Raw genomic sequence first — 24,483 nt, forward strand, 5'->3', positions numbered from 1 at the left:
ACCTTATTTCAAACATATTCTCTTCTCTCTGGTAGAGATAAAGCGAGGCTAGCAGATGGATTCTTCCCCTCCATTGCTGGTCAAAGATCTATATCTTTGCCTTTTGGCCTCCCCTTATCTAATGTCCTACATGTTCCAAAGTTACCTATTAATTTGTTATCCATCAATAATACTACTCATGCTTTGAATTGCTTCGTAACCTTTCTTCCACACTTTTGTGTTTTTTAGGATTTGGCTACCGGGAGGATGATTGGTAGAGGGAACATGGTGGATGGTCTCTACATGCTGGAGAAGAAAGTTGGTCTTATAGCTTCAGAGTCTTTGAGTCCGTCGAGTAAGAGTCTGATTGTTTTGTGGCACCACCGTTTGGGCCATATGTCTTTTGAGTCGTTGAAGTTTTTGTTTCCATATTTGTTTAAGTCTATGTCTGTTAGTGATTTTCAGTGTCAAGTGTGTCAACTGAGTAAACATTGTAGAACCTCATTCCCTTTACGTAATAAAAGATTAGAATTTCCTTTTCACATTCTATATTCAGATGTGTGGGGACCGGTTAATATCCCAACTGAGAATGGTTACAAGTATTTTATTTCCCTTGTTGATGACTTCTCTCGCTACACTTGGGTTTATCCTATGCATTCACGGGAGGAAGTACCTAAAATTGTAAAAGACTTTCAGCGTATGGTTTACACTCAAATTCAATCCAAGATTCGAATATTTCAATCAGATAATGCTAAGGAATACTTCCATGGAGACATCACAGAGTTCTTTGCATCCTATGGCTCTCAACACAGGAGCTCATGTGCCAAAACCCCACAACAAAATAGGGTCGCAAAGAGAAAAAATCGACATCTCCTTCAAGTTGCTCGAGGATTAATGTTACAGATGAATGTTCCCAAAATATTTTGGGTGGATGATGTCCTGACTGCTGCCCATGTCATCAATAGAACACCATCTCGGGTATTGGAATATGGGTCCCCTCATCAGCTACTCTTCCCTAAAGCTCCTCTGTTTCCTATCCCTATGCGGGTCTTTGGATGTAAATGTTTTGTACATGATCTTTCTCCTACTTGTGGTAAGCTTGACTCCAAAGCTATTTTGTGTATTTTTCTTGGTTATCCCCTTTCTGAGAAAGGCTATCGTTGCTTTGACCCTATGTCAAAAAAATACTTTGTTTCTATGGATGTCTCTTTCTTTGAAGATTTTCTCTATTTTCCCGCTTCTCCTCAGAGGGAGAGTGGAGTTGAGGAGAAACAGAGTCAAACTCAAGTTTTGTTGTCTTCTATTCCCGATCCTCCTCCATTTCGTGTCTTCTAGAGATTGCACTACAAAAATCAAGGCCAACAATGTTCAATTGCCACAGAGCCACCATGAACTATGCCACCAATGCCATCAGAATCTCAAGGGTTGGATCCTTCACCTCACCCAAGTATTATTGTTCCAATTGATATTCCTAAACCTATTGATATTGACACTTCAGGTTGTGATTTGAACTTTCCTATTGCAAAAAGGAAGAGTGTCAGATCATGCACCATACACCACCCTATATCTCACTTCTTGTCCTATGAGAATGTCTCATCTTCTTTTCGTGCTTTTCTATCTGCTAGGGGTGAATTCAAGCCGAGCTGAGCCGAATAGTACCAGGCTCGAGCTCGAGCTCGAGTTCGACTCAAGTCAAAAGCAATCTCCAAGGGCTTGGTTTATTAGGTTTCACCAGGCAATTCAATAGATGGGCTTTAAGTAGTGCCAATCTGATCATAAACTTTTTGTGAAGAGGGAACAAGAGAAAACAGCAACCCTGATTATCTACGTAGATGATATTGTCATGACTGGAGACTGGGTCTCAGAGATTCAGAGATTAAAAAAATTCCTTGCTACAAAGTTTAAAGTAAAGGATCTAGGGCATTTATGCTACTTCCTTGGTATTGAAGTCCCTCGCTCTCAACAAGGTGTTTTCAATTCCCAAAGGAAGTACACCTTAGATCTCCTAAAGGATACAGGGAAGTTAGGAGCTAAACCTACTGACACAAATCATAAGCTTGGGGATTGCAGTGGTGAGCCCTTGAAAGATCCAAGGCAATACCAAAGACTTGTGGGAAAGCATCTTTACTTATCCATGACCAGGCCTGACATTGCATATGTTGTGGGTGTCCTCAGTCAATTCACACATGCACCCAAGGAGGCACACCTGGAGGCAGCAGACAGAGTTCTTAGGTACTTGAAGAAGTTCCCAGGAATAGGTTTACTCTTTAAGAAGCATGGGCACATGAGAGTAGAGGTGTACACAGATGCAGACTGGGTCGGCTCAGCGGATGATAGAAGATCCACTAGTGGATATTGTGTCTTTGTTGGTGGAAACCTTGTGACTTGGAGAAGCAAAAAACAGAATGTGGTGGCCAGGTCAAGTGCAAAGGCAGAATACATGGCTATGTCTCATGGAATTGCAGAATTACTGTGGATCAAGAACCTATTGAGTGAATTAGGATTTCCTTTTGATGATCCTATGTCACTCTACTATGACAACAAAGCTGCCATCAACATTGCAGCCAACCCAGTTCTCCATGATAGAACCAAGCATATTGAGGTTGACAAGCATTTCATCAAAGAGAAAATTGAGAAGGGGCAAGTGTGCGCCCCCTACATTAGTTCTGATGAACAACTTGCAGATGTTATTACTAAAGGATTATGATCACTATGACATTATGATCTTTGTGACAAGTTGGGGGTGATTGACATCTACACCCCAACTTGAGGGGGAGTAATGTAATTTGTATTATATGACGCAGAGGGGCATTCTTGTCCTTTTCCTTTTATTTTATTTTGTTTAGTCGCCCTACTATTTAATATAATAGAACTGGCGCAGCCAGCTAAGATTGTCTTCGACTCTCACATCCTTTGTCTCTTCTTCTCCTTCTTCATCTTCTTCTTCTCTTCTTCTTCTCCTAACCGAAAACAGAGTCTCCTTCCACCACCACTGAAGAAATATTCAGGGATTTTATGCACCTCATCCCCACCAGCAAGGCCTGCATCTCGGCTTCAACAGCTTCAGCCTCCCTAATGGGCTTGTTGCACTCCTCCCAAATGCACCAGAAAACCGCATGGAAAATAGCCTTCCCGTAAAGAGCACTACTTTTACTCAAGGTACACCCAGGCCATTGCAAAAGAATGTCAGACACTGAGTTGGGAGGAGCCCAATGGAAACTGCCTCTGTAGAAGATGTCCAAGAAGAATTGCCACAGACTTCTGGCTACTTCACAATTTATAAGAAGGTGACCACACGACTCCCCATCTTTCATGCACAAAACACAGATATGAGGAGCAACATATCCTGCTTCCCTAGACCTTGCCCCTAGGGACCTAATGCCTTACTACTGTCATTTACTTATCAGTGTCCCTCAAAACTGTTACAAACAAACCCTTATCCCACTCCCCCCAGCCCCTCAAACCCAAACCTTGGACCTAACCCCTTAATACCGCCATTTACTTTTCAGTTTCCCTCAAAAACTGTTATAGATCCAGCCTTGAATCAGATCAAACCTTGGACCTCTCTCATGCTCATGGGTAGCAGTTACTAATCTGTAAAAAAATGCATAGTCAATCTTCTTGCTTCCATTTTTTCTTTCACGGCAAACATTAATAATTTCTGGAAAAACAATATATAAAAGTCAATCTTTTTGCTTCTTCCCTTCTCCCATTTCTCTAGTAGTTTCTTCCAAGGACCAAAGTATCAATATTGGGTATCATATTGAACAACTCAGATACAGATATGGATACGGATACACTATGGAAATGCATGAATACAAATGAAAAATATGGAAACACTTGGATACGCTAGGGAAATGCATACGAACTCCATAAATACATTAATAACACTAAACTTAAGGTAATAAAGCCACAAATAATGTATAAATACATAAAAAACATATATTATAATTGTGTATATGAACAAATATATTACAACTAATATAGTAGGATGCATAGATATCAAACAATTTTATTGATAATGCATCAATCAAGAATCCAAAACACAAAACATATGCACCTATTATATTTTAATTATTATATCAATTATTTTCTATTTTACTTTTTTACATTAACAAAAAAGTCAACCAAATATTAAATTCTCAAATATAAATTAAAATATCAATTAATAATTTATAAAAATATATAATCTCAAATTGAAATATATAAAATATGTTAAAACTTCTAAGATAGATATCATATGAAAATTCGTAATTTTTAATTACAAAAAATAATTATTCAATTATTAATATTTTTATTCTATATTTTTCTGAAATTAAAAATCATTTTTCATATAAATGTAGATTAGTAGAGTTGATTGACCCAATCTAATATTACATTCTCGAATGTTTTGTAAACATTTTTTATTTTTGCAAGTAACAAATACCTTGTTATTTAATGTAAAATAAAATATTAATTAATAATTTAACATATATAAATTTTACGAGACATATGTGCAAATTTATAAATTTGAAGTACTAAAATAATTATTCTATTTATAATATTTAATTGTATAAATTTCTTGAGATTAAAATCATCTTTTATACTAATGTGGATTTGATAGATTACTTATTCCATTAGTTTATAAAATACTAATTTTGAATATTATTCTTTTTAATTTTTAGTTGGAGTTATCTCAAATTGAAATATATAAAATATGTTAAAACTTCTAAGATAGATATCATATGAAAATTCGTAATTTTTAATTACAAAAAATAATTATTCAATTATTAATATTTTTATTCTATATTTTTCTGAAATTAAAAATCATTTTTCATATAAATGTAGATTAGTAGAGTTGATTGACCCAATCTAATATTACATTCTCGAATGTTTTGTAAACATTTTTTATTTTTGCAAGTAACAAATACCTTGTTATTTAATGTAAAATAAAATATTAATTAATAATTTAACATATATAAATTTTACGAGACATATGTGCAAATTTATAAATTTGAAGTACTAAAATAATTATTCTATTTATAATATTTAATTGTATAAATTTCTTGAGATTAAAATCATCTTTTATACTAATGTGGATTTGATAGATTACTTATTCCATTAGTTTATAAAATACTAATTTTGAATATTATTCTTTTTAATTTTTAGTTGGAGTTGTTAAACAAAAATATGTATTATTTATTTGAATTGCAAGTGGATACTAAAGTTAATAAAGGTTATTTTATTTTACTTATTATCAAAAGAAGCAAGATGGCAAGATAGCTTAGTGGCTTAAGGGTGTATTTAGGACTTGGGCGTGTTGGATGTTGGGCAACCTAGGTTCCGATCACTCTATCCTCATTTTTTAGTAGAAGGGCACGTCGTACAGTGCTTTAAAAGCGCAAAGCACAAAACTATTAAAAAAAAAACTAAAAAAATCAAAAAATTCAGAAAATTCAAAAAAATGCCAAAACATTTTTATCCTCATTTTTTTGTAGAAAGGCATGTCGTACCGTGCTTTAAAAGCGCAAAGCACAAAACTATTAAAAAAAAACTAAAAAAATCAAAAAATTCAGAAAATTCAAAAAAATGCCAAAACATTTTTAAAAAAATGCAAAAAAATAAAAAATATTAAACATAATGTTAATAAAAAAATATAAACTTAAGTTTTAAAATAAATGTTTTAAAAAACCCATTATCTAAAATTAAAATACATAAACATAACTTGTAAAGCATATTCAAATGAAAATTTAAAAATAAAAGCAAACATATAAAGCATTTTCAAGCATGTAAAACCCACAATCTCTTTTTTTTTCCTTAATTGCATTGCTTCAAGTAGCTAATGTGATGTAAAATATATTGCATTCTTGATTCTATGAGTCGCCTTTGTACCACGCCCCTTGTATCACTGTGTAGATTTGTACCACGCCCCTTGTATCACTATGTATCGATTTGTACCACGCCCCTCGTATCACTGTGTATCGATTTGTACCACGCCCCTTGTATCCCATAGTTGTCAAGGCATCGCCTAAGTGACTAGGCACCCTTAATTGGGCACCTCGCCCAAATGCCTTGACTTTTAGCAACTAGGCGCCTGCCTAGGCGACAAAAATTGCAAGGCGAACGACTTTTATACAATCATTTATATTGTTGTATCTTATTAATGTATGCGTTAATACATTTTATTATATGCTATATATATATATATATATATCAATTATACTTTGTTTTAATGTTTTACTATTGAAATTTAAAAGATCAAAGGGTTTTGAGGAGAGAAAAACAAACAAACAAACAAACAAAGAAAAGAAAAGAAAAGAAAGAGGAAAGAAAGAATAGAATAATAAAGTTCTTTTTTTTTTATTCTCTCTCTCTAATTAAATAAAACAGAAACTCCATCATTGTTTTTTTTTCTATTTTACTTTCCATCTTGAATATTTATCATATAAAGTTAATAACCTTCTTTAGCTGCTACTTAATATGAAATTGCTCTAATAATACTTATTATAGGTAGTATTATTTTTGAAAATAATGAAATTAATATATGTAAAAGATTTTTATCTTTTAGATGTGATGATTTGTCACATTTTTAGAGGAACTTTAATGTTCTTAACAAAAAGAATTGTTATTTTTTCAGTTAACATACATGCTGAATGGTATATAAAACTAGGAAAACTAGCCAAAACTCAGTTTTTTATTATAAAATTTTTATTGCCTAGGCGATTAGGCGCCCTAGTGTCGCCTAGACGCCTTGAAAACTATGACTGTATCCCGAGCCAGTTATGGTCGATACTAATACGATACATATCATATCGATATTTCAAACCTTCGTTTCTTCCAATTTCTTAAAATTTCTTATAGGTGCTGCACAAATCCCTTTCTCAGGAAGTGTGCCAAACCATTTTGGCCAACAAGCTGCAAAACAAGGGTCAAGCCCATATTATTGTCAGGGAGAGGAGATATCCCATGAAATACAAGTTTACTAGATGCACTACAATCAGCATAGCAAGATATATTGAGATCAAATAGCTATTACCATCTGCTAAAATAAATGATTCTAGGCCTTTGAAGGATAGAAGAAAAGCATTAAGTAGCTATTGTAGACATGGTACCTAAAAACAATGTCTGCTGTACCAGGTTGCAATGGCAAAGAGTTCCTTTTAAGATTTTTCATGATATCCATCATGAGCTTAGCATTGTTGTGCTCCTTGGCATACAGCTGCAGTCTCATAACACCACTCATTGTAAGCAACAGTAGAAAAGAGAGCAAAATTCAACATATGAAAACTGAAAATCACAGTTACCAGTAAATAATGCACAGAGCCAATACTTGGAGTCAACCCATAGACATTATGTGCCCACAGCGTCTTCTTACCTAAAAATATATATTGAAGATTAGTTACCTTCGAATAATTTTCTAGTCAAACTTAACCATGAAAATCATCATCATCTAAGCCATGTCCCAACTATATGGGTGATTTACATGCATATTCGGTTAAATTCCATACAAATGGCATACATATTTGGACTCCAGACTGCGTGATTAGCAATGAAGCTGCCACATGTGCCTATTCTAAATGGCTAGATTATTCTATTCTTTGAAGTCCTATGAGGAACCAAGTTCCAGATGGAATTCTGGTAGTTTTCTCCAAACCAAAGGTATCACCATAGTATTTCAGTGGTCTAACTGACCAAGCATATATGCTGTCAAAGCTAAGTTTATCGCTTTGCTAATTGAGTCAAGAATTATCAATACCATGCAACTTCCTTCACTTTTAGTTCTTGGAGATTCAGTTGATACATCAGATGGGCATAAAGAACCAGTTCTGGCCAATGGAAACTAGCACATTTTTTCTTTGATCAACAACAAGAAAAAATTTTATGGAAATTGGCACACTTCATGAGGTTTGTGATAATCTTGCCTCTTTCTCATCTTCCTTAAGGTGGATTTCCAAGGATCAAAATTCGGTGGCTAAATAAGGAGGGGTTTGGGAAGAGTTTCTTTTGTAGCCATAGCTCTAGCCCTCCCTAATTTTCATTTGACAATGGAACTCTTTATGAATTTTCTGAGCATCTTTTGCATATTGTTATGTATAACTTTTGGTACTGTTAAAAGTTTATTAATTGGTACGAGTGTAACATTTTTGTTTATATCGACGAATATGTAGCTTTTTCTCAAAAAAAAAGAAAAAATAAAGATATTTTTATCATTGTTACTGATAAAAAAGATTTAGTCTGGAGAAAGTCTAGGTCCCAATAACTTACCAGAATTAAGAAGATTAACAGATATTTGGATGGTGGAGAACAACATTATTAAAACTCTTAGAATTCTCTGACAATCATGCACAAATCAGATGGTTGAAAGCAGTACCAACATGGACATAAGATTCAGAACCCAACAAATCTTCAAGAATCTTATTTGGCAAGAAACAAAAGAAAGGACTTGCAGAAACATTTATGTAAAAGTATAAACTACTAAAATAGCCCCTTTTTTGAATCCCAACATCATATACCTACAAATAGGGGTGCAAGCAAGATACCCAATTTGAAAATTTTATACTAAATTGGGCCTAGGCTCCTTCAACCTTTTATAGCAAATGCTCAACCTGACCCTTCCCAAGTTGCACCTTTATAAAGAAAGTTCAGAATTTTATCCTTGTGTATTAGCAAGTACATAAAAGAAGATATTGTCTTTAAGTGCCCATCAAGAATGCATAAGGGTCTGAATCCAACACATGTCCAACATGGACACTCTTTATCCACTTAGGAGAGTCCATGCAACACATGAAAGCCATCAGACCATGCTGACTTTTGGGTGTAGCAATCCACAGTAATATCCAATATGTGGCAAGTTATAAGGGCCCCAAGTTGCAACAACAGGTCCTCTGTCCCAGACCCAAAAAAGTGTTAATATGTAAAAAAACTTCTCAACAATGGATATCTCAAGGAAACAGAGTCAGGCCTAGCAAAATTAAAGATCCAAGAGGGGCCGCCAACCATAGTGAGGAAAGTGGAGGAAACCAAGAAACCTGTAGTGACACTTGAGCTAATCCCATTTGAATCAAACTATCAAAGAGCCTGAAAATGCAAGGAAAAGCAATACTAAAAGGAATATCCCCAAGAATGGTCCTTCAAAATAGTTAACAAGATGGTGGTTGCAAATGTCATTTGAAGGGGGGGGGGGGGGGGGGGAGGGAAGGGGAGAAAATTTTTAAGGGATTCCCATGAAGAAATATTGCTTTTTTTTATAATTGAATGAATTTTATTAAGTACCAAAGAATAAGGAGTACAAGCATCCCAAGGAAAAGCATGAGATACAACCTCTCCAGAATAGTTAGATACAGCTTTCCAGACTTACTAGAACAAGTTACAAAGCAGCCCAAAAAAGACCTTCCCTGGATACCCCTTGCTTGGCCAAGGAATCAGCCACAATATTTGCCGACCTGCTTACCCATTTAACATCAACTCTCAAATTACTGGTTAGCCACTCACTTTTTTGAGGCCTCTATAGCCCCAAATGGCAGGTTCCATGTTTGACAGCTACCCTACTACCACCTGAGAATCTCCTTCAATTTTTTTTTGAGCAAAGGCAAAGTATAATTGTATTGATGTAAAAGGTCCTTTGTACAAAGAGAAGTTGTAGCACACCAAATAAGAAGGACCTCAAAAAAAGGTCATCCTCAAAAAATAACAATCAGAAGTAACCTCTTTAAAGTCGGTAAGTATAGACAACCAACTTCTAACACAACCTAAAGTCGTATTGATGACTTCAGCTTCAGTAGAGGTTTTAAGATCAAAGAACCTGCTGTTCCTTTCTGTCCATACCGCCCACATAATTGCCAATGGAATAGAAGACCAGTAAATCTTTCCTTTCTTAGTCATCCCTCGGATCTGCCAAGCCTCCATGTAGGCTTTAACTGAGGCTGGCATACACCAGCTTAACCTCAGATTACTTAAGAAGTGGTTCCAGATCTTTGAGGCAAAGTTGCGATGTAAAAACAGATGGTTGACTGATTTTGTGTCTACACCTCAGAAGCTGCACCTCAGATAACTGCGGTTAAAACCTTTCCTCACCAACATCTCTTAGGTGAGACACTTCTCTAAAGCTGCCACCCATACAAAAAACTTCACTTTTGAGGGTGCCATTGTCCCCCAAATGGCCCGGATTGGGAACAGGGATTCAAAATCACCCCTTATGACACTGTAGAAGGATTTAACTGAAAACTCCCCACATATGTTCCACTTCCACACTAGAGAATCCTCGGATTGCAGATTCAAAACCTGAGTCTGAAGCAAAACTAGGAGATTTCCCACCTGCTCAATCTCCCAGACATTGAAGTCCCTTCTAAGGCTGGATCCCAGCAAATAACATTATCCCTTATCACAAATGTGTCCGCTACCTAGGCTTCTTTATTTTCTGCCAAACTGAACAGGGTAGGAAACAGTTCCTTAAGGGAATTCTCCCCAGTCCAGGGGTCCAACCAGAACCTGATCCTTCTCCCATTCCCTACTTTGAATCCAACTCCCTTTCCGAAAAAAGGTTTGAAGCTCTGCATGTTCCTTTCCACAGACTGCATCCATAGGTCGGCATGGGTGGACCACTACCCCAACAACTTTCCTCCAACCCATATTTTTCTTCTATTACCTTCCTCCAGAGGTTGTCAGGTTCAGTAGCGAACCTCCATAGCCAACTTCCAAGCAAAGCTAGGTTGAAAGATTTTAAGCTCCTTAATCCTAACCCCACTTGACATAGGGGTTTACAAATCTGACCCCAGTTTACAAGATGATATTTATGTGAATCCTTCAAGCCCACCCACAAAAAATCTCTCATCTTTTTTTCTAAAACCTCTACCACTTCCGAGGGGATAGGAAAAAGGGTCATGAAGTACATTGGCGAACTTGCTAGGGCACTCTTGGCAAGTGTTACCTTTCCACCTTTGGAGAGATACCTTGCTTTCCAAGTGACCAATTTCTGATCCATTCTTTCTATAATTAGGTTCCAAATGGTTTTAGAATTGCATTTGGCTCCCAATGGCAACCACAAATAATTTGCTGGCAGCTAACCAACCTTGCAACCCAAAAAATTACAAATCTGCCAGACCTTGGGTGTTAGAGACTTCTCCCACTGCTATCATCTCACGTTTTGCTAGATTTACTTTCAATCCTGATATAATGTCAAACCAGAAAAGAATGTACTTCAGATTCAGAACTTGCTCCTCTGAAGCCCAACAGAAGAAGAGTATGTCATCAGCATATTGCAGAATTGGAAGAGCAGCTCCCTCTCCACATCTCTATCTACCAACTTGCTTAAACATTCCAAGACTATTAGAAAGAGAAGAGGAGACAAATGGTCCCCTTGCCTCAAACCTCTAGAACTGCTAAAATTTCCTCTAGTTGTCCCATTTATAGGGGTGCAAATGCATCGGACCATGATCCGATCCGATCCGAGATCCAATCCTATTTAGTCGAATTCGGATCACCCCTGGTCGGATCTTCGGACTGAATTCAGATCACCCCCCATCCGATCCGAGAAGATCTGATCTGATTTGTTATATATTTATAAATATATATATGTTATTTATTTATTTATAAATATATTGTTTATATTGTATTTTTATAAATTTGTTATATTATTTACTTTTCTTATAAAATCCCACCATACCGTCTGAAACAAACTTATCATTTAATTCACACCAAGAGAATGCATAAAACCTCTTACCTGATCACCCAAAAATCAGACCACACAAAGCACCCACTACACCACACGAATCAGCCCTCTTCTCTTCATCGATTAGGGGAGGATTTCCATTGGATCTACCGAGAACCCTAATGTTTCCGATAGATCAGCCTTTGTAGTATCCAGAGGTCGTGGTGTTAGAGGTGGAGCTCGGGGAGCTCAGTCTGGCCATAGTGGCAGCAGTGGACCAGCATATGGCCGGAGTGGTGGTAGTAGACCTACATATAACCGTGGTGGTGGTCGTACTGGAGGTCGAGATTCAGAGGGAGCCCGTGGCAGATGACGTAGTTCGGGTCCAAGGTGGTGTACACACTGTGGTATGGATGGACATACCATTAATTATTGCTATGACTTGCATGGTCCACCCTCAACTTGGGCCAATCATGCCGTGACTAGTGATAGTAGCTTCAAACAGGAGAGTCAATCAGCTTATCAGATACCTTCTACATCCACAGATGTTACTGGGAAGGAGATGATGAGTGTTCCCTGTGATGAGTATGAAAGGTTTGTTCAAGCCACATCTCAGCAGAACACAGCCGTTCTTGCACGCTTAGGTATGGCTTGTCTGGCATCCACACCCAATCCCTGGATTATTGATTCTGGAGCCTCTGATCACATGAGTGGAACTCCATATGTGTTTTCTTCCCTCTCTCATTGCCCAACATCACAATCTATTACCCTTGCTAATGGTTCCATATCTTCTACTTGTGGTGTTGGTAATGTTAACATGGACCCTGTATCCTTATCCTCAGTTTTGAATGTCCCTAAATTTCCTTTTAATCTTATGTCAGTTAGTAAGTTGATCAAGTCTCTTAATTGCTCCATTACCTTTTACCCCTCTTCGTGCGTATTTCAGGATCTCAAGACAGGGATGAAGATTGGTGGAGGGCATGAAGCTGGTGGGTTGTATTATCTTGATGGTGGTGGAAGTATGGCAATAGATCTCCAATCGTCTCTTTCTCCTCTCCAGTGGCACTGTAGATTTGGTCATCCTCTACTGAAAGTTTTGAAGTCTTTGGTTCCTTCATTGAGTCATCTGTCTATTTTGGATTGTAAGTCATGCCAGTTGGGGAAACATCATTGTGTTCCCTTTAGTCCTAGAGTTGATAACACAATTCTTCCCTATTTACCCCTTGCTTAACTAACACATCTGACAAAGTATTTGATGATCTCCCCACCCACTGTACAGTGACCAACATATTCCTTGTCAACCAAGTTATTTTTTCATTTCATTCTTGCAACGCCACATAGCTTCTTCGGGATTTTTCAACCAATCCACCACCACTTTGGAATCCCCCTCGATTGTTGGGTGTTGTACCCCCAGCTGGTTTGCAAATTGCACCCCTTGTACAGCAGCTAAAAGTTCTGCCCTGATGAAGTCCCCAATTCTCAAGGGACTTGAGTAGAGCAACAAAATTTCTCCCTTCTCATTTCTCAAAGCACCCCTCATTCCGGATAATCCTGGATACCCATGCTACTTCCATCAAAGTTCAACTTCAGTGATCCTTCAAATGGAGGAGATCAGCTTGTAATTGATTTGTCCTTTAGAGATGAACACCTCGCCACTGCTGACCAATTTCTCCAAAGGTCCTTTTTCTTTAGTTCATTCAGATGTTTGGGGTCCTTATAAAGTAATGCCATACAATGGATATAAATATTTTGTCATTATTGTTGATGATTATTCAATGATGACGTGGCTCTATTTAATGAAAGAAATGAGTGAATTGTTTATCATTTTCCAAAAATTTTATACTGAGATTCGCAACCAATTTGGTGTTCACATTAAAATTTTTCGTTCCGATAGCGGCCATGAATATTTCTCTTCATCATTTCAAGAATACATAGACCAACACGGCATTATCCATTAGACTTCATGTACCTACACCCCACAACATAACGGAGTAGCTGAGAGAGAATCGTCATCTTTGAAAACAGCTCGATCCCTCATGCATCACATGAATGTCCCCAAATCTTTTTGGACTGATGCAGTGCTTACTTCTTGCTTCTTGATTAACCGGATGCCCACGTCTATCCTTGATGGTCATTCACCATTCACCACATTGTTTCCTACCTTGTCTCTGTTTCCTCTTTCTCCTCGGGTTTTTAGGTGTTTTTGCTTCGTTCATAATCTAGGGCCAAGAAAGGACGAGTTAGATGCATGATCTATTAAGTGCATCTTCCTTGGTTATTCCCGAATTCAAAAGGGGTATAAGTGTTACCATCCCAGCTCTCGACGTTCCTTTGTGTGTGCCGATGTTACCTCCTTTGAGTCTAGTCCATTTTTCTTGGGGTCCAGTGATGTTTCTTCCTCTTCATCACCTCCTCCTCTTCCTCTTCCAGTTGTGGATTTTGTTCCTCTTGTTCCAGTTGTGACCAAGTCCTTGCCTCTGGTGCCACCACCTGTTGAACGACCCCCTATCCATCACATGTATACACATCGCCCACATGTACCAGCTCATCCTCCAGCTCCATCATCGTCAACAGATCCGGCAGCTGTTCCCACACCAGCCCCAACCCCAGTATCTGATATTGATCTTCCCATTGCCTTGCGGAAAGGTAAACGCAGTTGTACCCTTCATCCTATTTCTAATTATGTTTCACTGACTCACCTTTCCGTTTTCCATCGCCAGTATATCTCTTTGTTATCCTTTATTGTTATCCCTAAGGATGTCCAGGAAGCCCTTGCCTCTCCAAGACGGTATCGTGCGATGGAAGATGAACTCTCAGCTCTGGCCCATAATCATACATGGGAACTCACCACTCTTCCTCCTAGTAAGCAGGTTGTTGGTTGTAAGTGGGTTTATACGGTTAAATACTTACCTGATGGTAGTGTAGAGTGACTGAAAGCTAGACTGGTTGCCAAAGGGTATTCCCAAACCTATGGTACACAGAGACTTTCTCCCCGGTTGCTAAGGTTGGTTCAGTCCATGTTGTGGTTTCTCTTGCTGCGATGTATGATTGGCCCCTCTATCAGCTTGATATCAAGAATGCCTTATTGCATGGTGATCTGCTCGAGGAGGTCTATATGGAGCAACCACCGAGGTTTGTTGCTCAAGGGGAGGATGGCAAGGTGTGCCGACTACTGAAGGCCATTTATGGGCTTAAACAGTTTCTTCGAGCATGGTTTGGCAGATTTAGTGAGGTGGTAAAGAAGTTTGGTATGAAACAGTGCCAAGTTAACCATTCAATCTTCAGTCATGACTCTCATGCAGGGAAGATCCTATTGGTGGTGTATGCCATTACCAGAAATGATAAAATGGGCATTGACAGGTTGAAGACTTTTTTGCAGGAACATTTTCAAACAAAGGACCTTGGTAAATTGAAGTATTTCTTGAGGATAGAAGTAGCAAGGTCTAAGCATGGTATTAACTTGTATCAGAGGAAATATGTTCTTGATTTGCTTGAAGAAACAAGTTTGTTAGGTGCTAAACCAGCTGAAAAACCTATGGAAACAAACACTAAGCTGAGCAGTAATAAGGGTGAAGTGTTTGAAGACCCTGGTAGATACTAGCAACTGGTAGGTAAACTGAACTACCTAACCATCACTCGGCTAGACATTTCATTCGCAGTTAGTGTGGTAAGTCAGTTCATGCAGAAACCTCTAGTTTCACATTGGGATGCGGTTCTAAGGATTGTGAGGTATTTAAAGGGGGCTCCTGGTCGTGCTTTGATATACAGAATTGGTGGAAAACTTGAAATAGAAGGATATACTGATTCTGATTGGGTCGGTTCTGTATCTGATAGGAGATCTACCACAGGCTATTGCACTTTTCTTGGGGGTAATCTGGTGACATGAAAAAGCAAAAAGCAGACAATTGTGGCAAGAAACAGTGCAGAGGCAGAATATAGAGTTGTGGCACATACTACTTGTGAATTAGTGTGGCTAAGGAACCTTCTACAGGAGATGGGATACACTGTTGATACTCCGATGAAGCTCTACTGTGACAATCAGGTTGCAGTTCATATTTCCTCTAATCCAGTGTTTCATGAGAGAACCAAGCACATAGAGGTTGACTGTCACTTTGTTAGAGAGAAGGTGCTGAGTAGAGTGATAGACACTGCATATGTTGACACAGGGAACCAGTGGGCAGATTTGTTTACTAAAGGATTGAGTCGGAGTAGAGTGGACTACATATGTAACAAGCTAAGATTATATGATATATACTCTCCAGCTTGAGGGGGAGTGTTAGTGTCGAGTATGTAGGGGTAATTCTGTCTTTGTGCTTATGGTTAGGTGTTGATGTGTAAGTTTATGTTAGATCTAATGTCCCTAACTTAAGTAGGGGCACATGTGACTTTTCCACAATATTTTTAGTAATATAAAACAGATATGGCCGAATGGGAGGGTTGACTTTTCTCTCATTCGAACCAGACCTTTTCCTCCTTGTCCTCTCTTCTACTCTTCGACTTTCTTTCTTTCTCTCTTTCTCTCTTCTCTCTTTTCCTTGGTTGTTACCAGTCTAACAGGCAAGCCGAACTCTAATAAAAAACATGTATATATATGATGAAAATAATTAAAAAATACTTGTATTTTTTGTTTTTCTTTATTTAAATTGGTATATTTTATTTTTTCCTTTCATAATTTATTAATTTTTAAAGAAAACAAGTCAGATCAAATCAGATTTGACAGGATTCGAATTCAGATCAAGTCCTATCAGATCCAATCGGATCCGACATGAACAGTATCGAATCGGATTCAAATCCGATCCAATCCATTTGAATCCCTACCCATTTACAAGCACCGAGAATCTTGGGGTCGAAAAGCAAACTTCATCCAACTTCTCCATTTAGAGCCAAATTGCATTCTTTTCAACAAATAATCCCAGAAGGACCAGCTAACATGGTCATAAGCCTTCACTAAGTCAACTTTGCAAATTAGCCCACTTTCTCCATTTCTTAATCTTGAGTCCATTAAGTCATTAGCTATGAGAACTACATCATGAATGTGCTTATTGTGGACAAACGCCCCTTGGTACTTAGAGATTAATGAATCCATCACCTTTCTTAATTTGGTGGCCATAATTTTGTTTAGGATCTTGTAAACACCTCCAACCAAGTTGATTGGACTAAAGTCTTTCAGCTCGGTAGTTCCTTTCCAATGTTTTAAAACGCGGAGGCATGACACGACGCGTTCCACTACCTAGAGGCGTGAGGCGTAGTTCAGAACGCAAGAGGCGTAAGCCTCCTTAAGAGAAGGGGGGTTTAGGAGGATGATGAAGAGGAAGGGGGGAACTCATTTTTTCTTTATTTTTAATAAAAATCTTTTATATTAAGAAGAATTCCTTTCTTCCCATAAGGACCAACAAACTGCAGCCCTAATGCATCTCCACATAATACTCCCTCTTTTCTTAGGCCCAACTGAAGAAGGACGAAGAGAAAAGACTTTGCACATTCAAGGGGGGAGTCCAATTACACCCAAAAAGAGATAAAGCCCACTCTTAAATAAATTTAGTAAACAAGCAAGTAACCATAAGGTGGTAGCCAGTTTCCCCATCAACCTTACAGAGAGAACGCCGATTTGGGGATAAACAAGAATTAGGTCTCTTTCTTTGAAATAGGTCACTTGTGTTGATTCTTTCCAAGAAAGTTTCCCAGCAAAAACTACTAACCCGAGGAGGAATGGGCTTACTTTTATTGACTATCTCCCATCTGATTAGATGATCCTTCTTCACCTCTCCTAGTTCCCCCAAGAAATCCCTCATTACCTTTTCCAATTTCTTATCTTCAAATTAGATGCATACTCAATGACCCTTATTAGATTCTTAAGATTTTCCACCTTTCTTAAGTCACTCCCGCCACAAAAAATAATAATATCATCAGCAACAAGCGTGAAGAGGAAGGGAAAAAGTGGATCACCTTGTCTTGGGCCTCTATCAGCTGGGAAGAAATCCTTGACCACTCCATTCACTAAGACTAAGTAATGATAGAAAGTTAGGCAACCACTTATCCAATTACACCATTTGTCCCCAGATCCCTGCCTTCTTAACACCTCCAACAAAAAATCCAATCCAATAGATCATAAGCCTTTTCTGTCTGATCTTCGCATTTACTCCACACTTTCATTTCCTATGAAGATTTGATCTACAATTTGTCTATCCTACACAAAAACTCCTTGTGCTTGACTAATGAGAGTAGGCTAAACTTCTTTGATCCTCCTGGAGAGCACTTTTGCCAATATCTTATAAATACTAGTCACCAGGCTAATCAACCTAAAATCTTTGGGATGTTTAGCATTAGTCTTTTTGGGAACAAGAGCTAGGAATGTAGCATTGACTCCAAGACTCACCACATGTTTGTTCTCAAATTCTCTAATGACCCCTATTAAATTTTCTTTGAGTATATCCCAACAGTCTTGATAAAATGCCATTGTAAAACCATCTGGTCATGGAGCCTTAGCTTTATCCATAGAGAAGACAGTCTGTCTAATCTCCTCTTCCTCAATAGTTCTCACTAAGCATCTCCTGTCCATCTCATTCAAAATTGGCTAACCCTCATCCTCCACTCTCGCTTGATCCTCTGAAGGTCTTTGAAAGATTGATTTGAAGTGAGCCATAAAACAACTAGCAATCTCCTCTTGAGAGGTTATGTCAACTCCATTGACCTCGAGATTTACTATCAAACTTTTCTTTCTTCTCCCATTAGCCATAGCATGAAAAACTTTGGTGTTTCCATCCCCTTCCTTCATCCACTTATGCCTAGATTTTTGTCTCCACGAAATATCCTCCCCTCAACAGGACCTCTTCTAGTTCCTATTTGAGTTTCCATCTCGCTTCTCGGTCCTACCCACTAATCAATCTTTGAGACTATTTTGCATCTAGGATCTCAATCTGAGTCAATAAGGTAGCTTTTGTTTCCTCCACTCTTCCAAATTGATCCCTATTCCACTCTTTTATTTTGGATCTCAATCTTTTTAACTTTTTGTGAAATCTGTCCCCTTTCCATTTCACCCCCCTCATCTCTTCACTCCACCATTCCTTAACCTTATTCACGAAATTCGGATGTGTTAACCACATATTCTCAAATCTGAATGGTTCTTCTTGTACTACTTCTATAGAGCAGTGGTTGGAAGTAACCCTAGGTAGAGCCTTATCCACCAATCCTCTCCAATGATTCTCCCAGCCTTCATTGAAAAGAAATCTATCCAGCTTCGAGCAAGTTGGGTTTTCCTGGAAGTTGGATCAAGTGAAGATAGCTTGTAGTAAAGGAAGCTTTCATACTAGTTGTGATGACCTATCTAGGATTATTTGACTCAGTTGTAAATCTTATTGCATTAAAGTCCCGTATGAATATCCAAAGCTATTTCCCAGGAAGACATTATGACACTTGATCCTATGACTTTGAAACTAACTTTACCAATAGATACATGTTACTTTTATGTAGATAAAACCATAAATCTAAAAAAAAAAACAGATGAATAGAGAAAGAGCACTATGGTGCCTATATTTAAAAACAAGGGTGATATACAAAGCAGTGCTTTAAAAGGTGTGGAATGTGTACACTTAGAGGCATACCGCACCTCAAAATGGCTTGAGGCGCATGCTGGAAGAATTTATGATTCTAAGGCATACACCTCAGGTGCACGAGGCAAGTGAGTGAACCTCCCCCCCCCCCACCTTTGCTTTTATCGTTCTCTCATCCTTCTTAATACAAGACACACTTCAACAAACAGCATTTTATTCCTAATTCCAAAAGATAACAAACTACAACTAAAATTACAAAACCAATTTCGTTATATACGGGCCAAGAATTCAGGACCCCAGAATCAACTTGTTTAGGCTTGTCTCATGGGGCTTGGTACAAAGGCAGCTCATAGAATTAGGAATGCAAGATGTTCAACATTACATTAGCCACCTGAAGTAATGCAATTGGAAGAGAAATAAACAAATTGAAAGTTCCACATGCTTGAATATGTTTTATATGTCATGTTTGACTTTATTTCTACATTGTCACTTTAAATATGTTTTATATGTTATGCTTATGTATTTTAATTTGATCCAGTAGGCTTTTAACATTTAGACTGTGTTTGGTTGCGGTGCAAATACAATTTTGCACACTGTAAATGATGTCTTGTCCAGTTCAAGTGAATACAAAATGGAACCGGATTTTGATTTTTTTTTTTTGTGCTCTTTTCATTTGGCATTTAATGATGCAAACTATGATGCAGTTTTGTGAGCAATTGGTTTATAACATGAAAACAATTGGAAACTCAACTGAATTTCCAGAAATACACAATTCCAATTTTAGTTTTGGGCCTTCTGGCCAGTGTGCCTTGGTTCTGTTCTGATTTAGTCAAATGGGTTTATCAGAAAGATTCAAAAAAGAATTCAGTTCTCAAACCAATCAGCACTTGATTTTCACCAAGAAGCAGAATTCACAAGCAATAACATTCATCAAATTTGGTGATTTCAACACACACCCAACCAAAATCTAACCAAATCACAAGTTACAACTTCAACAACGGAAGAACCTTCATGAGTTTCAGCAGTCTTCTGTGACAGATTGAAATTCATCAGCGACTCCGGTTGCAATCTAAGTGAACCATTACAATTGGTGCTGACTGTTGAATGAAATTCTCAGAAACCCACTCAGTCCTGCCAAATCTTTTCATTGGACAATGGTTGGGATGCTAAGTCTCAAATCTTGCTTCTTCAATCTCACCTTGCAAAGCTATCCATGAGGTACGTCCTACTTTCTTAAATTACACCAGGTTTGATGTAGGATGCAACAATACAGTTCTTTTCTAGGAAGCAATTTGGTTGGGTAACTCCCATTTGAAAACCTAGTTCCTTTTGCTTTACTCTCTATCCATTTTTCAAAAGAAACCTATTGTGTCCTTTTGGAGTGCCTCAAACTCTAGGATAAATTGGGGTTTGACTTCAGAAGGGGTCTAAGAGATACGGAGTGTGAATCCTTGATTGACCTATTCAACAAATTAGGGAGAGTCTTCTTGGACCCAAGGATGGAGGATAATAGAATTTGGACTCCCTCTCCTATTGGCTCCTTTCCTCGTGTTTTTTACTTTCTTTCTCCGATACTCTTGTCCTTTCTAACTCTACGGGTGAAAGCTTTCCAGTGAAAGAGATTTGAATAAACCTATTATCCCACCCGAAAGTCAAGCCTTCTGTTGGGAAATCTTCCTTGGAAAGATAAACACCTATAATGTACTCCAACGAAGAAGGCCAAATAGGTGTCTCTATCCTCACATGTGCATTTTATGCAAGGCAAATGGTGATAACATTCCTCACTTACTAAACTTTTGCCCTTTTGTCAATTGTGTTTGGGTGTGCATTTCTGCTCTCCTTGGATGCAGTTGAAATCCTCCACAGGACATTTCTACCTGTTTAATCCCGAGTTTATGAGACAATCAAAAAAGAGAGGGAAAATATTATGGAAGGCAGCTAGGGCACCAACAGTTTGGATAATTTGGGAAGAAAGAAATGTAAGAACTTTCAAGGAAAGGTGCAGATCCATGGAAGATATTGTGGAAGAAACAAAGATAAGCATAAAGGCTGTGCATTGGGCAAAAACCATGGAAGCATTCCATGTGGTTACATTAGATGATATTTAAGAGCTTGGAAATAAGTAGCAAATTCCTCCTCAGTGAAAGATATAGTGATGGAATCAAAGCCGCCTTCAATTAATGGAATGAAGCTAAACTTCGACAGAAGCTCCATGGGTATCTTGGGATTGTCAGGGATAGGAGGTGTCTTTAGGAATACAAAGGGGAAGGTGGTGACACTCTTATCTGGATCAATGGGAACGAGGGCTCTCTAAGAGCCCAAATTTTGGCCCTACTTCAAGGTATGAAGATTACAAAACAATGGGGACATCAATATGTGGAGGTAGAGGGGGATTCAAAGCTGGTAATAACTCGGATGAATGACAATAACCCAGGTGTGTGGATTCACAAGCATACTATAAGAGAGATTAAGAACATAGCAAAGGGTTTGGAGACGATGTTAAAATGGATAAAGAGAAAAGCAAATAAGATGGCTGAAATGCTGGCTAAACAACGGGTGCATAGGGAACAACTCTTTTGGACAGATTTGTAATTGGGATCCCTTTCAACTTGTTAAGGGAGCTGAATTCACTTGTAACAGCAATCTATGTATTTATGCTTCTATTGAAATTAATGAAATGAACACATTAAAATCTTCTAACTCTGAGATGATAAAGTCATTGATAAACCGAGTTTTTTTTATCAATGTCATTGATAAACAGAGTTATCATTGTAATTAAGATTTCTTTATTATTATCTAAACAAAACAACTCATTAGCATCTACCAGCAAAGACCTATATAATCCTCAGCTTCAGAATCTTCTACGTTCAAATTGGGAACCGAGGAAATTATTGTCAATAAATGCTAACAATAACACTCTCATTTCCAAATCCAATAAGCATTTTCAAACTACTAAAAGTTCTGAACAGAAGAAGTGTTTTCGAAGTCATACCAAAGTCCAAGGAACCTACACGAGCACATGCCTCTGCAACTCTTAAGCAAAGATTGCAATTAAAGTTTGCATGGATGCGAAGGTTTGACAATCTCTGCAACCAAAAAAACAAGTATTTAAGTACTATGATTCATGAATTAATCATGGTATGGTGAAGCATAATAAAAACTAGTAAATAAAGAAATCAATGGCCCAAAAAGAAAAGAACAATTTTATCAATGAAAACAAAGCAAAAATTGAGCATTACAAATCTTCGGAGATTCTCCAACATCTGAAATAGAAGTTTAATGTCCTCCCTATTTGCACAGTTTTCAATTAGTGACCACATCCAAGCATTGGGAGGCATCGTTTCAGCTTCAACAGACTTAAGCATTTTATCATATGTCTCCTTCACAGTCTCTGCAAACCAATATCTTCTGAAAATTTAACACACTTAACTAGCATTTTACACGTCTAAATGTCAAAAACCACCATAACGAGCTTGAAGTAACACTAATAATGAAAGAAGAACCTGAAGGCCCTCCATCTGTGGTACCGGCTTCAGATGCAAAAGAAGCCCTTGCCATCACAGAGCATATTGGGTGCCGCCCTAGGTGTTGAACATCGGTGGCCACCGGCAAGCGGACGCCATGAATGGTCCCTGTGGTTCAATGTACTCAGAAAACGTATTGATGCATCGAGATTTCATTAAACAGAAGGCAATAAAAAATAATAATTAAGAACTAAAATAACTAAATAAACATGATTCAGTCATTCAGATATATTTCTATTTAAATTAGGATCTAATTAGTTCAACTGAAATGAGTACTTAAAGAACGAAACAAAGAATAGAAATCCAAAGATATTTAAAAAAACCTGAAAACGTGGAGGTTTGAATTGAAAAGCTTCTCTGCTTCTGCCATTGCAAGGAACCGTAGCAATCTTCTAGCTTCTCAACATCAGAGATGAGAAATCGCTCCAAGTGGAGAAAAACGGGAGCTTTCAAAACCCTGGAAATCCTGCGAGCATTTGAGACGACTTGCATGGTTTGAATCATCAAGCAAATGAGGGTGGTGATGACTTCGTCTTCTCGGGTTTTGCTTCGCCACTGAGAGTAGCGAGCAACAATGACTGAAGTTTTGGGAGAAAACGAATCCCTACGATGAAAACGAACTCGGACCTCCCGCACTTGTCTTGGTGTGAGACAGGGTGCTCGTCCATTTAGGGGTGCATATGTGCAAATGGATCGGGTCATGATCCGATTAAAAATCCGACCCTATTTTGTGGAAAATCAGATCGAATTCGGATTAGGGGTGCAAGTCGGGCGGGTTGGGACGGGTTTATGGTCAACCCAGGCCCGCCCTAAAATTTGGGCTTAAGGCCTGAGCCCGAGGTTAAGCCCGATTTTTTCAATACGAGCCCAATCCGCCCTGTAATTTGATGCATTCGGGTTGGTCAATGAACCCACTCTAAAATTATAAATATTTAAATGTATTTTATGCAAATATATATACATAAATATATGTATATATATAAATATATGTGCAAAATATTTATACAAATGTTATATATACAAATATGTATGTATATATATGTAAATATCAACATTTATATATATACATATATATGTATAATTGGGCCGGGTTCAAGCTACCTAAGTGTTAGGCCCGACCTCGGCCCAAAAAATAAAAAAAGCCCAACTTCTTAGGTCCGAGCCCAGCCCGAGGACCAAAAATCCAAGCCTAGCCCATGTAAAATTCTGGGTTGGGTCGGTTTGGGCTCAATCATGGCCCGCCCAAGTTGCACCCCTAATTCGAATAGGTCTCCCTCTCTCACCATTTTTAAAAATTAAATAAAATCATATTCGGATATTCGAAATCCTTAATGTATTCGGATTTGGATCAATGATGGTGGGTTCGATCAAATCTTCAAATCTACGGTTTTATAGTATAAGAACATATTTCAATATACCCTAATTCAAATCCGATCCAATCTATTTGCATCCTTACTTCCACTCAACCACACACTACCCCCACATCTCACATGTGCAAGGTAATTAAAGTCGGTTGCCCCGCCCTTTCTCATTTTTTCAAATGTAAAAAAAAAAAATTAAAAAATATTTGACTACCCAATTCCATGTTGGACATAGAGGAAAAATGAAATAGGGAGAATCCGAAGAATACCTAACCATTTCTTCTTTAGATAAGGGAAGGGAGGGAACGAGTCACTTCAGCTGTAGAGAACCTGATTGCTCTCCCAATTTGATATTTTATTGAATTGGAGAGGAAGAAAACCACAAGTTGTAGTTTTGTAGACGACAAACATGACATTACACATCCAATAACCTTTTCTCCACG

At 37.9% G+C, this 24,483-nt stretch overlaps 1 protein-coding gene across 1 annotated transcript in view; it reads right to left on the reverse strand.

Annotated features, from left to right (window-relative positions):
* Positions 1–23,381, reverse strand: part of LOC148846582 (adenylyl cyclase) — a 57,662-nt gene extending 34,281 nt beyond the window's left edge. The window contains exons 1-6 of the mRNA XM_088955982.1: positions 23,003–23,381; positions 22,659–22,787; positions 22,395–22,546; positions 22,148–22,241; positions 7,263–7,333; positions 7,071–7,177 (exon numbers count right to left, since the gene is read on the reverse strand). Coding sequence (XP_088812108.1) covers positions 7,071–7,177; positions 7,263–7,333; positions 22,148–22,241; positions 22,395–22,546; positions 22,659–22,787; positions 23,003–23,381 — 932 coding nt within the window. The remainder of the gene's footprint in view (positions 1–7,070; positions 7,178–7,262; positions 7,334–22,147; positions 22,242–22,394; positions 22,547–22,658; positions 22,788–23,002) is intronic.
* Between the last annotated feature and the right edge of the window lie 1,102 nt (positions 23,382–24,483).

This window comes from Nelumbo lutea, chromosome 7, assembly GCF_056320005.1.
Source record: "Nelumbo lutea isolate HS-2025 chromosome 7, American lotus-T2T, whole genome shotgun sequence".
Lineage (NCBI taxonomy): Eukaryota > Viridiplantae > Streptophyta > Magnoliopsida > Proteales > Nelumbonaceae > Nelumbo > Nelumbo lutea.